The sequence below is a fragment of the Otolemur garnettii genome, unplaced genomic scaffold (genome assembly GCF_000181295.1).
Source record: "Otolemur garnettii isolate 467f Iridium unplaced genomic scaffold, OtoGar3 scaffold00008, whole genome shotgun sequence".
In the NCBI taxonomy this organism is placed as follows: Eukaryota; Metazoa; Chordata; class Mammalia; order Primates; family Galagidae; genus Otolemur; species Otolemur garnettii.
The window spans coordinates 17,411,417-17,426,997 of NW_003852403.1; the positions used below are offsets into that span (position 1 = coordinate 17,411,417).

General features: G+C 37.9%; 1 protein-coding gene across 8 annotated transcripts in view; it reads left to right on the forward strand.

The window, feature by feature from the left end:
* HERC4 (HECT and RLD domain containing E3 ubiquitin protein ligase 4) overlaps positions 1-15,581 on the forward strand; it is a 153,577-nt gene that overhangs the window by 55,225 nt on the left and 82,771 nt on the right. For all 8 annotated transcript variants that reach the window (XM_023509507.1, XM_012801419.2, XM_023509509.1 and 5 more), the window contains one exon: positions 9,715-9,875. In XM_023509507.1, coding sequence (XP_023365275.1) covers positions 9,715-9,875 — 161 coding nt within the window. The remainder of the gene's footprint in view (positions 1-9,714; positions 9,876-15,581) is intronic.

Consider the following 15,581-nt stretch of genomic DNA (forward strand, 5'->3'; position numbering starts at 1 on the left):
CCGGGCTGGGGATTCGAACCCGCCACCTTAGGTGTACGTGGCTGGTGCCTTAGCCGGTTGAGCTATAGGCGCTGAGCCAGAATATTTTTTTTGTACTTTTACTTTGGAGTTACTTGTGTCTTGTATCTAAAATGTCCTATAGAGAGTATAGATAGTTGAGTGATTTAAAAAAACAAAAAACTTCATTCTGCCAAATTCAAACTCTTGTTTTTTGATTGGGTTATTTATTATTTACATTTAAAGTAATTACCAATAAAGGAGTAACTGATAAGGAGGGACTGTTGTGCTTTTACTATTTATTTTTTCTATATGCCTTATAGCTTTTTTGTTCTCATTTTGTGTGTTACTGCCACCTTTATTTTTAATTGATTTTTTTGCAGTACGGTGTTAGAATTCTCCTCTCATTTTCTTTTCTGTGTAATTCTACATGTTTTCTTTGTGGCTGCTATAGTGATTACATTTATTACTCTAAAGTTACAACACTCCAGTTTCCGTTTTATAGAAGCTTTAATTTAGTAACTTAACTTTAGTTTACTAGAGTAGCTTACTTAACTTTAGTAACTTACAAAAACTTTCTCTATCCCTTTTTAGTTATTGATGTCACAAAATTGTATCTTTATCTGTCATGTCCAAAAATATAGGCTAATAATTTGTTTTATTCATTAATCTCTTAAATTATATAGAAAACAAAATGTAGAGTTGCCAATCAAAGTTAGAACAATATTAACTTTTGTAATTGCCTTGTATTTACCTTTAATGTGTTACTTATTTAGAGGCAGTCTTACTCTTTGCCAGGGCTAGAATGCCATGATGTCACTATAGCTCACAGCAACCTCAAACTCCTAGGTTCCCGAGGAGCTGGAACTATAGGCACCCACTACAATGCCTGGCTAAGTTTTTCTATTTGGGGTAGAGATGGGGGCTCATTCTTGCTCAGGCTGGGTTTCAAACTTCTGAGCTCTAGTGAACCTCTTGCCTTGGTCTCCCAGAATGGTAGGATTATAGGAGTGAGCAACCATGCCTGCCTAGTGTTGTCTTTATTTTTTCATACAGCTTCAAGTTACTGTCTAATATTTGCCTATTTCAACTTGCAGGACTCATTTTAGCTTTTCTTACTACTTACCAGTAGTAAGAAAAGCTTTCTTACCAGTAGTAAGAAAGCTTTTAGGGGACTTAATTTAGCTTTTCTTACAGGACTCATTTTAGCTTTTCTTACTACTGGTAGTAAGAAACTTTCTTTCTTACCAGTAGTAATGAATTTCCCGGTCTTATATCTATGAATATCTTAATTTCTTCTTTACTTTTTTTATTTAATAAGGAGAGGAATTTGCTTCTTAGAGTTGTGGAGGCTGAGAAGACTATGTCTGGTAAGAAGAACCTTCTTTCTGGGGGGCTTTGCATAGTCTCAAGGTGGCACAGGCCATCATGGAGGAGTGGGCTGAGTATGTCTTCTTCACCTTTGTAGGAGTTTTGCTGGATATCGGATTCTTGGTTCACAAGAGATTTTTTTCCTTTCACCACTTTAAACTTATCTGCCCACTGACTTTGGGCTACAAAGTTTCTGTTAAAAATTTTTTTGTTGATTTTTCTTGAGAGTTCCTTATATGTGATGAATAGCTTCTCTTGCTGCTTTCAGGATTCTCTCTTTTCATTTTAGCGATCTGAATGGATTGTGTCCCAGTGTAGGTCTCTTGAGTTTATCCTGCTTAGAGTTCATTGAGGCTCATGGATGTTTATATTAATGTCTTTCACCAAATTTGGGGAGTTCTTGGCTACTATTTCTTTAGATAATCTCTTTTTTCCTTTTCTTTCTCTCTTTGTTTTCTGAGAATTCCACAGAGCTTATGTTGGTTGACTTGATGGTGTTCTACAGATCCCTTAGGATCTCATCTCTTTCCTTTAATATTTATTTCTGTTCCTCAGACTCAATAATTTTAGCTGTCCTATCTTCAAGTTTGTTGATTCTTTCTTCTGCCTGGTTAGATCTGCTTTTAAATCTCTTCTAAGGTTTTTTTTTTTTTTTTCAGTTATTATACTTTTCAACTCCAGAATTTCTTTTTAGTTTTTCTTTTTAATTGATATGTCCATTTTCTTTATACTTTTCTGTTTTTTTTCTGAGACAGAGTCTCACTATGTCGCCCTTGGTGAGTGCCGTGGCATCTCAAGCTCACAGCAATCTCAAACTCTTGGCTTAAGTAATTCTCTTGTCTCAGCCTCCCATGTAGCTGGGAGTACAGGTGCCCACCACAGTGCCTGGCTATTTCATTGTTGTTGTTGTCATTGTTGTTTAGCAGGCCTGGGCCGGGTTTGAACTTGCCAGCCTGGTGTATATAGCCAGTGTCTTAGCCTTTGAGCTACAGGTGCCGAGCCTTTTCTTTATACTTTTTAAAAGATTTTCTCTGTCTTTTTTTAGTTCTTTGAGCATCTTTAGGCTTTTTTTTTTTTTTTGAGACAGAGTCTCAAGCTGTTGTCCTGGGTAGTGTGCTGTGGCATCACAGCTCACAGCAACCTCCAACTCTTGGGCTCAAGTGATTATCTTGCCTCAGCCTCCCAAGTAGCTGGGACTACAGGTGCCTGCCACAGTGCCCAGCTATTTTTTGGTTGCAGTTGTCATTGTTGCTTAGCAGACCTGGGCCAGGTTTGAACCCTCCACTTCAGGTGTATGTGGCTGGTGCCCTTGCCAACTGAGCTACGGGCGCACCTTTTCTTTGTTTTTTTAATTAAATTAAATTTAATTTTAGTTAGTTTCTTGTTTCAACTAAAGTGCAGTGGTGTCATCATAGCTCATTGCAACCGCAAACTCCTGGGTCAAGTGATCCTCCTGCCTGGCTCAGCCTCCCAAGTAGTAGGGATCACAGGTGTTTGCCACCATGCCCAGCTAATTTCTCTATTATTTTATAGAGACTGTTGCTCTGGCTGGTCTTGAACTTCTCAGCTCAAGCAGTCTTCCCTCTTCACCCTCTTAGAGTGTTAGGTTTGAGCCTATTGCGTGACCTAGGATAGTTGTTTTAGTCTTTGTCTTTTATTTATTTATTTATTTTTCATTTTGATCACTATATTTTCTCAAAATAATTGCCACAACATTCTATGCATTGTTGCATTCTTGTAAACTATTTCTGAAAACATTCTTTCCACTCATTTTCTTCAAGTGCTGTAAGCTCACTTTTCATAGGTGCGAACTGCTTCTTTTCCTTCTTCCCTGCATGTGATTTTTTTTTTATTGTAGGGAACAGAAAATAATCACATGGGGCCAGGTCAGGACTGTAAGGTGAAATGAGGCAACAGGCCTAGCCATTTTTTTGTATGCTTTGTGATGCTTTCGTAGTAATTCTAGAAATCAGATTCTCCGTCTTTGTCAGGATTTGCTAAGTTTTGTTTCGTGTTTTGATTTAGGCTCTCTGTATCAGGGATCACCCAGAGGTGTGATAAAAGTTATATCTTTGCAGATCTTTTCTTAGCGTGCACTTTTCCCTAGTTTATGCACAGTGACTTTCTCAGTTCCTTCATAAATGTGGTTGCTTTTGGATGTCTTGGATCTTAAATGTATGGCTCTCAAAAGGAGAAAAAGATAAAAATGAAGAGGAGAAAAAGAAAGGCAGAAAGAAAAAGTAGCAGCTCTTTGAATGCCTTGGAAATCTCTTCAGTAATGGGAAGGTGTGCAGCAATGGCTGCCTGCCTCTCTACCTGGGTGACGAGAGGCAGCAATCAGTCATTATAGAGCACCAATTTTTTTTTGTGCTGGGGCTGGGTTTGAACCTGCCACCTCTGGCATATGGGGCCAGTGCACTACTCCTTTGAGCTACAGGTGCTGCCCAAGAGCACCAATTCTTAATATCTCTGTAGGTCCATTCTACCATTTTCCTATTGTCTACATCTTTTTTTGTTTTTGAGACAGAATCTCACTTTGTCGCCCTTGGTAGAGTACCGTGGCATCATAGCTCACAGCAACCTCAAACTCCTGTGCTCACGTGATTCTCTGGTCTCAGCCTCCTGAGTGGAGGAGTACAGACACCCCTCACAATGTATGTACAGTGCTCTGGTGTCATAACTCAGAGCAAACTCTTGGAGTCAAGCAATCCAATTGCCTCAGCCTCCTAAGTAGTTGGGATTACAGATGCCTGCCACAATGCATGGCTATTTTTAGCGATGGTATCTAGCCCTTGCTCAGGCTGGTCTTGAACTCCTGGGCTCATGCCATCCTCTCACCTTATCCTCCCAGAGTGCTAGGATTACAGGAGTGAGCCAGTGTACCCAGCCCATGGATGTTGTTTTTAATATTAATCTTTCTACATCTATTGAGATGATTTATGATTTTTCTCCTTTAATCTGCCAAAGTTATATTGGTGAACTTTTTTCTAGTTTTCTTTTGTTTCCTTTCGCATAGTGACTTTCTTGTCATCATTGTTGCCATTTTGTGTGTTCTTAGCACTTCATGTGTTTCACTTTCTCTTTTATCCTCACCAAACTCTGTGAAGTGGATGTTACTATTTCCATTTCGTCAATGGGAACATGTGAGGCTGTGAGGAACAGCCATAGAAATGCTGTTCTATGTCTCCTCTTTGTTTTTTATTTATTTTATTTACTTATTTTTTTTTTTTTTTTGAGACAGAGCATCAAGCTGTCGCCCTGGGTAGAGTGCTGTGGCATCACAGCTCACAGCAATCCCCAACTCCTGGGCTCAAGCAATTCTTTTGCCTCTGCCTCCCAAGTAGCTGGGACTACAGGCGTCTACCACAGTGCCTGGCTATATTTTGGTTATAGTAGTCATTGTTGTTTGGTGGGCCTGGGCTGGATTTGAACCCACCAGCTCAGGTGTATATGGCTGGTGCCTTAGCCACTTGAGCCACAGGCACCAAAGCCTGTTTTTTTTTTTAATTAATTAATTAATTTATTTATTTTGCAGTTTTTGGCCAGGGTCAGGTTTGAACCCACCACCTCCAGTATATGGGGCCGGCACCATACTCACTGAGCCACATGTGCCACTCTGTTTTTTATTTTTTAATTAAAAAAATTTTTTTTTTCTAGTCAGGGTCTTGCTCTGTTGTGCTGGCTGGAGTACAGTAGCACAATCATAGCTCACTGTAGTCTCTGACTCTTGGGCTCAAGGGATTCTCTACCACAGCCTCTTGATTAGCTGGAACTATAAGCACACACCAGCATACCTGACTAATTAAAAAATAAATTTGTGACTCAGTGCCTGTAGCGCAGCAGCTAAGGCACCGGCCACATACACCGAGGCTGACAAACAACAGTGACAACTGCAGCAAAAAAATAGTTGGACTTTGTGACAGACGCCTGTAGTCAAGAGAATTGCTTAGCCGGAGAGTTTGAGGTTGCTGTGAGTTGTGACGTCACAGCACTCTACCGAGGGAGACATACTCAGACTTAGAGACAGGGTCTTGCTATGCTGCCCAGTTGGTCATGAACCCCTGGCTTCAAGAGATCCTCCCACATTGACCTCCCAAAGTGTGGGAGTTAGAGGAATGAGCCAGTGTGCCTGGCCTTCCTCCTTCCTTCATCTTTGCACCTTTCCTCAAACCCCACAGATAGAGCAGGAGGGAGGAGACAATCAGCCAACCTGCAAATTTCTAACTTTTTTTTTTTTTAGTAACAGCTTTGTTTTTCTGTAATACCCTCAATTTGGTCATCGTGTATAATTTTTAATTTTAATTTTAGATTAATATGAGGATACAGTTTCATTATATTGTTTGTGTTTGTTAGGTAAAGTCCAAGTTATAGTTGTGCCCCTCACCCAGGAGGTATGCATTATACCCTTACCTTGTGCCTGTTAGGTATGAGCATACCAGTCCCTCTTTTCCTCTCCACTCTCCCTCTTTCCCCTAGTTGAGTTTAATGATGTTTTCTCTTGTATGGGAGTATATTTGTTCCTCTTCTAGTTTCATACTAGCATTGAGTTATTTTTTAATATAGTGCTGGGCTTGGTTTGTGAATATTTTGCTTAATACTATTTATATTTCTGTTTTATCAGTGAGCTTGGTCCATAATTTTCTTTAGTATTATTTTTGATAAATTTATTATCAGGGTTATTCTAATCTGATAAAATAAGTTGAGGGCTATAACTTGTTTTCAATTTTTTGAAATAGAATAGCTTGAAATGTTAGTAGAAATTATCATTAAAGCCATCTAGGCCTGGCCTTTTTCTTTTTCCTAAGAATTTTTAACACATTTAGTTTTTTTGTTGGCTTTAAGGTAGCTTTTATTTTCTTGCATTAATTACATAGAAGTTATTTTTCTAAGTTTTTTCACTTTCCCTAATTTTAAACTTATTGACATAACATTTACAATGTCTGTATTGGTTTCTTATGCACAAACATGCCAGTGACATATAATAAGTATTTATTTCTTACTCTGTGGTTCAATTAAAGTGGTTCTTTTTCAGGGCTTAGGTTAGCTGGAGTGGCTCTTATTTGGGTTGCAGATTAACTATGGACAATTCTCTTTCAAGCTGCCTACTCATTGAGGTAGCTTTTGTCGGCTGAGTTTGCTAGATGTTTCATTCTTGGACCCATTCCAGAGGAGCTGCCTTTTAGGTATTTTAACTGTGTATTCTCTTGATGGTGGCAAATGGACAATAAGTCAAACTTAGCTGCAGGTATACATCTGAAGTGTCTACTTGTATCTTAGAGACCAAAAGCGACTTAGATGACCAAGTTAAGATTATAGGGAATATATGCTTCTTAACCACCATCAGACTATGATCGGAAGGTAGTATTAGGCATACTTACGGGGTGGTAAATTTAGACCATTTTTTTAGGTAAAATATTTTATTAGGCTCTTGTGAAGTAGCATAAATTATTTAATGTTATCCAGTTTTATAATTCTTAACAGTTAAAATGTACCCTATTTGAATGAGTATTTAGGTATCTGTTATTTTGACCAGTTGGACTTTTTTTTTTTTGAGACAGAGCCTCAAGCTATAGCCCTGGGTAGAGTGTGGTGGCGTCACAGCTCACAGCAACCTCCAGCTCCTGGGCTTAAGCTATTTTCTTGCCTCAGCCTCCCGAGTAGCTGGGACTATAGGTGCCTGCCACAACGCCCGGCTATTTTTTGGTTGTAGTTGTCATTGTTTGTCAGGTCTGGGCCAGATTCGAACCCGCTAGCTCTGGTGTATGTGGCTCGCGCCTTAGGCTACTTGAGCTATAGGTGCTGCCCACCAATTGGACTTCTAAGTGGTCAGTATATATTAAAGTATTATAAGTATTATTTCCTTATTGAATAAGGATACCTTATACCTTCAGATACCTCCTGAAGGAAGCAGTCAAAGAATACCAGAAATGTGAGTCAATCAGGAGATGATCCAAAGGAAAAATTTCATGTTTTAGTAGTATAATATATTGCTTTTTGAGCTTTTGTATCAAATTCAGGAGTTCAGATAGTTATATTTATTTAGTGGCTCTGAACTCTTCATGCTCTTAATCATTTCCAGAGTTTTTTAAACTACATCTCATTGCCCAGGTTTACCCCAAGATGATTCTAATATAAAGCCAAGGTTAAGAACCACTATTCTAGTAGACTAGTTTTAGGAAGAGTTTTAATAAATGAGTATTAAAGTAATTTTCAAATTACTGATATTTTCATTTGAGGTGTTAGAAGGCAGCTTCCTGTGGGAGGCAGAATGAGCAGTGTAGGCCAGTTGTTCAACCATAGCAGTTTGTCTATTTTATATGCAGGGTGCCATGTAACATTCCTTTTATTAAAAAGGTATCCTTGCTTAAAAAAAGTTTTGATAGACATTGACTCATCTGGCTTTGAGCTAAGATGGTTAGATTCTACTTAGTTTTCTAGTAATCTGGCAGACTAACCTGAAAACTCTTGTGAGTCAAAACACCTTTTAAATAGCATAGGTGAGTTTTCCCAAGGGATTTCTCCATGGCAAAAACAAAATTGAAAACCAAAGGTGTTAGTTTAAATCGACTCTGGAACTATCCTGAAAGGATTTGCCAGTCTAGGTAATATATTAACTAGTTTATAGGGCTAATCAAAACATCCCAAAACTTAGTGGCTTAAAAATTATTTATCTAATAATTCTGTGTTTTCAGTAATTTTATCTGGATTTAACTGGGTTCAGATGATTGGTTGATGATATGGCTAGGGGCTGGGATGTCCTCAGCTGGGACAGCTTGTCTTTGTTCACATTGTGTCTCATCCTTTATCTTCTAACTTTGGATTATTCTTGTGATGGTAGAGCAAGATTACTAAAGATAGAGAGGGAAAGAGTGTAAATCCACTAAGGCACTGTTGCTTATGTTGCCTTGGTGGGAACAGCTGAAGAAGTTATACTGTGTAGGATATGGGTATAGGGAGAGGAGAAATTTCAATTATTTTTATAAACAATATACTGCATATGGCAAAGAAGTTTGGGGCAAGAGATGAAATCTAAGAGCTGATAGAAGTGAGAGTGAGATCTAAGATGTCATGTCTTCCCAATAAAAGGGAACGTAAACACAATGAAATATTTCCCCACTGACATAAGGAGGCTCTTCTGTGCTTTGCCTGGTTCCTGATTTAGAATTCCCCTGAGAATTTGTAATTATATGCTATCGTAAAATGGCTTTGGGATTTGCGTTTATACTTAAAAATCTCATGATCCAAGAAGTTAATACAAAGTAGTTTTGGGTTGGTGTATATATAGTCATTATAATTTACAATATATAAAGGATTTTTTAGTGGGAAAAAATCCTCTAGGGTTTTTCTAGGGATTGGGGAAAAATTTTTCTAGAAACAGCAAAACATAGTCTCATTGAAATTTAAAATTCCGTTGATAAGTAAAACAGCAGGTTGGATACACTGCTAAAAAGAAAAGTAACGATTTGATAAATTCAGGGAAGTTAGTCGCAGGAACATGGAGATAAAAGAGATTTAGAGACTGATAGGATATATGATATATATATATATATATATATGATATATTGGGAAGGGCTAACATTTGTCTAATTCTATTCTTGAAGAAGAGTGGAATGGATGAGAGAGAGATTATTTATAGAAATAATGCTTGAGAATTTTCTAGATTTGAAGACATGAAACCTTACAGTGAAGAAAACAAGACTCAAACTGGATGATCACATTTAATCCATTCCTAAACATACTGAAACATCAGAGTTTAACTCTAATTTTACTGAGAGTAGATTGGTGGGTCATCTTCAGCTTTGGTTGTGGAGTTTTATAGGATTGCCTTTACTGTAATACCTCCAGAAGAGTCTGGGCACATCCCTATCAGTTTCTTCAGAAGAAAGGAAACTTTGTTTCTATGGTGGGTTGGTATAGATACCTATTTTCTGATTGGTACTAGATCGCTTACCTTGTTTTTAGCCTAGAACTTTTGGGTGGTGGCCCAAATGGTGTGCTTTCATAGACTGCAGCTCTTGGCTAGAAGCTGACTGATAAGAAGGGGATGGGGGCTTCCTTGGGCAACATAGATGCTACTGTATCATCTATTATAAGGGATTTCAGTAGTTCTGGACCCTTTTAAATATGGGCATTTGTGAAAATTTTCTGGACCATGCTTATGTAGTCTACCTTTGTGATATAGAATTCGTTTAGTATAGATTAAGACTATTAATATTTTGTACAGAAGTTTTAGAACTACAATTTTTGACAGAAAAATTACACTTGGTTATATTTGCTATGCTTTTCTTAATGTAAATTGTTTGGAAAGTGATATTAAGTCTGAGGTTTTCTATGATTTTACTCTAGGCAGCACACTTCTGCTTTTGTTCCTTCATCAGGACGAATTTACTCTTTTGGGCTTGGTGGGAACGGACAGCTGGGAACTGGTTCAACAAGCAACAGAAAAAGTCCTTTCACTGTCAAAGGAAATTGGTTCCCTTACAGTGGGCAGTGTCTACCAGATATTGGTAAGTTCTGTTATGTTAAAACTTTGCTAGACATACTAAACTTATTATCAAAATGTTGGTCTTAAATGATGAACTTCCTATATTTGAAAGAATTCTGTGATACACTGTTAAGTGAAAATAGTAAAATATAGAACAATGTCTATTGTTCAGTAGGTGGCTTGGTTTACTTATATTTACTTACTGTGCACAAGGAAATTCTAGTTAAATAAAGTCATAATAGTAACTTCAGTGTATGCGTCATATCTGGATGATAGCTAGATATCAGCAGGAAAGAGAGTTTTGTTTTTTATTTTTAATTATGGTAAAATATACATAACAAAATTTCCAAACTTAATTGTTTTAAGGATATAATTCAGTAGTGTTTTCTATATTCATGTTGTTATGCGACCCATCTCTAGACTTCTTTTCATTTTGCAAAACTAAAGGTCTATTCCTATTAACAACAATTCTCCATTCCCTTCTTTCCTTGGCCTCTGGCAAGCACCATTCTGCTGTTTCTGTGACTTTGACTTGACTTAAAAAAAGAAAAAGAACTTAGCATAGCTACTACCCTGATTAGTCAGCAGCCATCAATATTGAGGCATGACCCTCCACTAACAAAAAGATTAGCACTTAATGAAGGTCCAGATGATTGTCAGCATTTGTAAATTAAGGTATATACATTTTTCTTTTAGGTATAAGAAAAAGTTAAATGTCTTTTGGACGCTTAACAGACTTAAAATATAGTATAAGTGTAACTTTATATGCGCTGGGAAACCAAACTTGCTTTATTGGCATATTCACTTTATTATTATTATTATTATTTTGTAGACAGAGTCTCACTCAATTGCCCTGGGATTGACTGCCATGGCATCAAAGCTCACAACAACCTCAAAATTTTGCTTGGGCTAAAGTGATTCTTCTGCCTCAGCCTCCCGAGTAGCTGGGACTATAGGCGCCCGCCACAATGCCTAGCTATTTTTTAGAGACTGGGTCTTGCTTTTGCTCAGGCTAGTCTCAAACTCCTGAGCTCAAGCAATCCATCCGCCTTGGCCTCCCACAGGGCTCGGATTACAGGTGTGAGCCACTGCGCCTGGCTCCATATTCACTTTCTCATAGTGGTCTGTAAACCAAACCTGCACTATCTCCAAGGTGTGCCTGTACCACATTTTGTATATAATGTAAACTGTATATTATTTTCTATTTTTTAAAAATCTGTACTATATAAATCAATTATTTATTCAAAATATTAAAAATTTTAAATTTGATTTTTATAGCCTTGCTGCTCTAGCCATACCTGTATTTATTTTACTCTATTTTATTTTATTTTTTAAATTTTTTTTAGAGGTAGGGTCTTGCTCTGCTAACCAGGGTAGAAGTGCTGTGTTGTGATTAAACTCCTGAGCTTAAGCTATACTCATGACTCCCAAGTAACTAGAACATAGGTGTGCTCTATCACATCTGGCTAATTTTTTATATTTGGTAGAGACGGGTATCTCACTGTGTTGCGAGGCTGGTCTTGAATGCCTGAACTCAAGCAATCCTCCTGCCTTGGCCTCCCAAAGTGCTGAGATTACAGATAAGAGCTACTATGGCTGGCCCTTATTTATTTTTTAATTGACATTTACTTACTAAAGAGTTTGAAATATTTGAATTCTATTTTCTACTTAATTTTATTTGACATACTTACAACCAAGATATACTTTCTTTTTTTATATTTTACCATCTCGAAGTATTCCTCTGAATTATCTTCTCATTTGTTTTATCTCTTGGTAGAAACCAGAATCTTGGGTTTTCTGTAATGTAGTGTAAAACTTGAGTCACATTTGTGTGTATGTGCATGTGTGTTGTAGATTTTAACTATTCCCAGTTACGAGCCTGAACATCATATGAAGGGTGATATGTGCAAAGGTCAGTATCTTTTTATTATAAATAACATTGAAGAATTTTTTTATAATTAAAAAATTATTTCAGGTGGCACTTACCGCTCAGTGGGTAGGGCACCATCCACATATACCCCAGCTGGTGTTCAAATCCAGCCCTGGCCAGCTAAACAACAATGACAACTACAACAAAAAAATAGCTAGGTGTTGTGGCGGGCACCTGTAATCCCAGCTACTTGGGAGGCTGAGGTAAGAGTATTGCCGAAGTCTAAGAGTTGGAGGTTACTGTGACCTTTGATGCCATGGTACTCTACCAAGGGTGACATAATTAGGCTCTGTCTCAAAAAAGAAAAAAAAATTGTTTCAGTTTTGCTCCTCTTTAGCAAGGGTCAGTATGTGATATTACTATTTTTTTTAATTTGGATTTGATTTATTTTAGTGGTATTGTTTTTCTATATGTCCTTAGCAAACATGTTGGTGTTTCATCTTATTAGTTTCTTCTGCAAAAGGCATTGTTAATAATGTAGCAAAGAGATTTTGTAATTTTAAGTGGCATGGAAACTGTAAGGAATAATATATTTCTTTTGATAAAGTTGTCAGTTAAGCATGCATGTTTTTGCCTCCAAAACTGCAGAGTTTGGGATGATTTGTATTAAAATGGGAAGGAAGTTGGAGTTTTAGGATCACCTATTTTTGCTGCAGTTTAGGTTCATCAGAAAATTATTAACACATAGTAGCCAGTGAGTGGAAACAACCCAAGTGAATAGATGAAAAATAAGATATATACATATGGTGGAGTATTGTCAGCTTTAAGAAGAATGAAATTCTCATATATGCTACAATATGGATAAATTCTGAGAACATGTTGAGTGAAAGAAGACAGACAAAAGACTCGGCACCCATAGCTCAGTGTGTAGGGCTCTGGCCATATACACCAAGGCTGGCAGGTTTGAACCTGGCCCGGACCTGCCAAACAACAATGACAGTTACAGCAAAAAAATAGCCAGGTGTTGTGGCGGGCTCCTGTAGTCCCAGCTACTTGGGAGGCTGAGGCAAGAGAATCGCTTAAGCCTAAGAGTTTGAGGTTGTTGTGATCTGTGACACCACCGCACTCTACTGAGGGCAACATAGCAAGACTCTGTCTTCAAAAAAAAACGAACACAAAAGGACAAACATTTTATGATTCCACTTATATGAGCTATCTAGAATAGTTAAATTTGTAGAGATAGAAAGTAGAACGGTGATTACTAGTGGCTAGGGGCGAGAAGGGAATGGAAGGTTATTATTTAATGTGTTTCTGTTTTGGAGAATAAAATAGTTCTGGAATGATTAGTGATTATGGTTGTAAAACATGGTATACTTGATGCCAATGAATTGTACATATAAAATAGTAAATTTTATGGTATATAACAGTTTAATATAGTAAGTTACACATGAACTTTATGTTCATCTTGTGTATATTAACAATAAAAAAGTATAAAAATTGTTGATAGTCATTTTGTACTGTAGTAGAACTGTAAAGGATAAAAACTAGTTAAATGTGAATTTAATTTGTTTTTTTTCAGCCCTCCAGAGGTCAAACCCAGGGCCTCCACTATAAATTCCATTGTTATCTTTAACTGGTGTGTCCAAGGCCTTGAGTAATCAAAGACATTCTTAATGGGTGGGATATTCCAGTGGTATAGAGATTACCTCCCTGGAGCCAGGCAACAGGCATACCGTTCTTGGTATAAAATTGAAAAAACTGTATTAGTTTGCTAGGGTTGCTATGACAAACTGGGTGGCTTGAACAGCACGAATTTATTGGCTTATAGTTCTTTTTTTTTAATTTCAAATTAACATGAGGGCACAAATGCTTAGGTGACATTGTTCTCACTTCAAGGTAAAGTTCAACTTGTAGTTGAGCCCTTCACCGAGGGGCCATGCTGAACACCCTCACATTGTGTACATTAAGTGAGGCCCACAAATCACCCTTTGCCTCTTCCCTCTTCTCTCTCCTTTCCCCTTTCCCTGGCTAGACTATATTTGTGTTTTGTCATTTGTGTGGTCATGCATGTAATTGTTTATATATTGATTTCATATTAGTATTGAATACATTAGATTTTTTTTTTCATTCTTAAAAAGAATGTGTTTTGGGTGGCACCTGTAGCTCCGTGGGTAGGGTGCTGGCCACATACACTGAGGCTGGCACATTCAAACCCAGCCCAGGCCAGCTAAAATCAACAATGACAACAAAAAAATGCAACAAAAAAATAGCTGGATGTTGTGGTGGGTGCCTATAGTCCCAGCTACTTGGGAGGCTGAGGCAAGAGAATCGCTTAGGCCAAGGAGTTTGAGGTTGCTGTGAGCTGTGATACCACGGCATTCTACCAAGAGTGACAAAGTGAAACTCTGCCTCAAAAAAAGAAAAAGAAAGAAAAATGTGTTTCATCTACATCCAAGTAAACACAAAAGATGTAAAGTCTCCATCTTTTCTTATGGCGTACATATGCCAGTTTGTTAATGCATTCATGAGCTGATGGGCATTTGGGCTGCTTCCACAGCTTGCAATTATGAATTGAGCTGCAGTAAACACACTGGTGCAAATGTCTTTGTGGTAAAATCGTTTTTTGGTCATGGTAAATTCTTGGTAATGGAATTATGGGATCAAATGGAAGGTCAAGTTTTAGTTCTATAAGAATTCTCCATACTTCTTTTCATAAAGGTTATATTCAGGCGTCCTCAAACTATGGCCCGTGGGCCACATGCAGCCCACCTAGGACATTTATTCAGCCCACTGGGTGTTTTTGCAGCCGCTGCCTGTCCTGCTTAGCAGCCGACTCGTCCCGGGGTCTGCAGTCCGGCCCTCCAGCGGTCTGAAGGACAGTGAACTGGTCCCCTGTTTAAAAAGTTTGAGGACCCCTGGTTATATTAGTTTGCATTTCCATCAGCAGTGGAGAAATGTTCCCTTTTCTCCACTGCCAACATCTGCAGTTCTGGGATTTTGTAATGTGGGCTAATCTCTCTAGAGTTAGGTAATATCTTAGAGTGGTTTTGATTTGCATTTCTCTCATGGAAAAGATGAGCATTTTTTCCTGTTTGTTGGCCATATGTCTGTCATCTTCCAAGTCTCCTGCCCACTTATAAATAGGTTTATTTCTTCTTTTGTTTTATTAATCTGAGTTCTCTGTAAATTCTAGTTATCAGGCCTTTGTCAGATTTGTAACATGCAAAAATCTTCTCCCATTCCAAAGGCTATTTGCTTTGGTTGTGGTACCCATAGCTGTGTAGAAGCATTTTAGCTTGATCAAATCCCAGTTATTTATTTTTAAATAAACTGACTATAGTTGCCAAAGGCATCTTTGTCATAAAATCTTTTCCCAGGCCAATATTTTTAAGTGTTTTCCCCACACTCTCTTCTAGAATTTTTATTGTTATATGTCTTAAATTTCAACCTTTACTCAACGAGAATCAATTTTGTCAATGGTGAGAGGTGTGTAGATCCAGTTTCAGTGTTCTACAAGTGGCTAACCAGTTCTCCCAGCTTAAGTTAGAGTTGCTTCTTTAAGAAGGCTATGGGAGAGAATCTATTTCATGTCTCCTAGCTTCTGGTGGGTTTTTTGTTGTTGTTGTTTGGGGGGGGGGCTGGAGATAGTCTCACTCTGTCACCCAGAGGTTGAGTGCTATGGTGTCATAGCTCACAGCAACTGCAAACTCTTGGGCTCAAGTGATTTTCTTGCCTCAGTCTCCTGAGTAGCTGGTACTATTGGCATCCACCACAACGCCCGCTATTTTTTTTTTTTTTTGTAGATGGAGTCTCACTCTTGCTCAGGCTGGCCTCAAACTCCTTTTTTTTTTTTTTTTT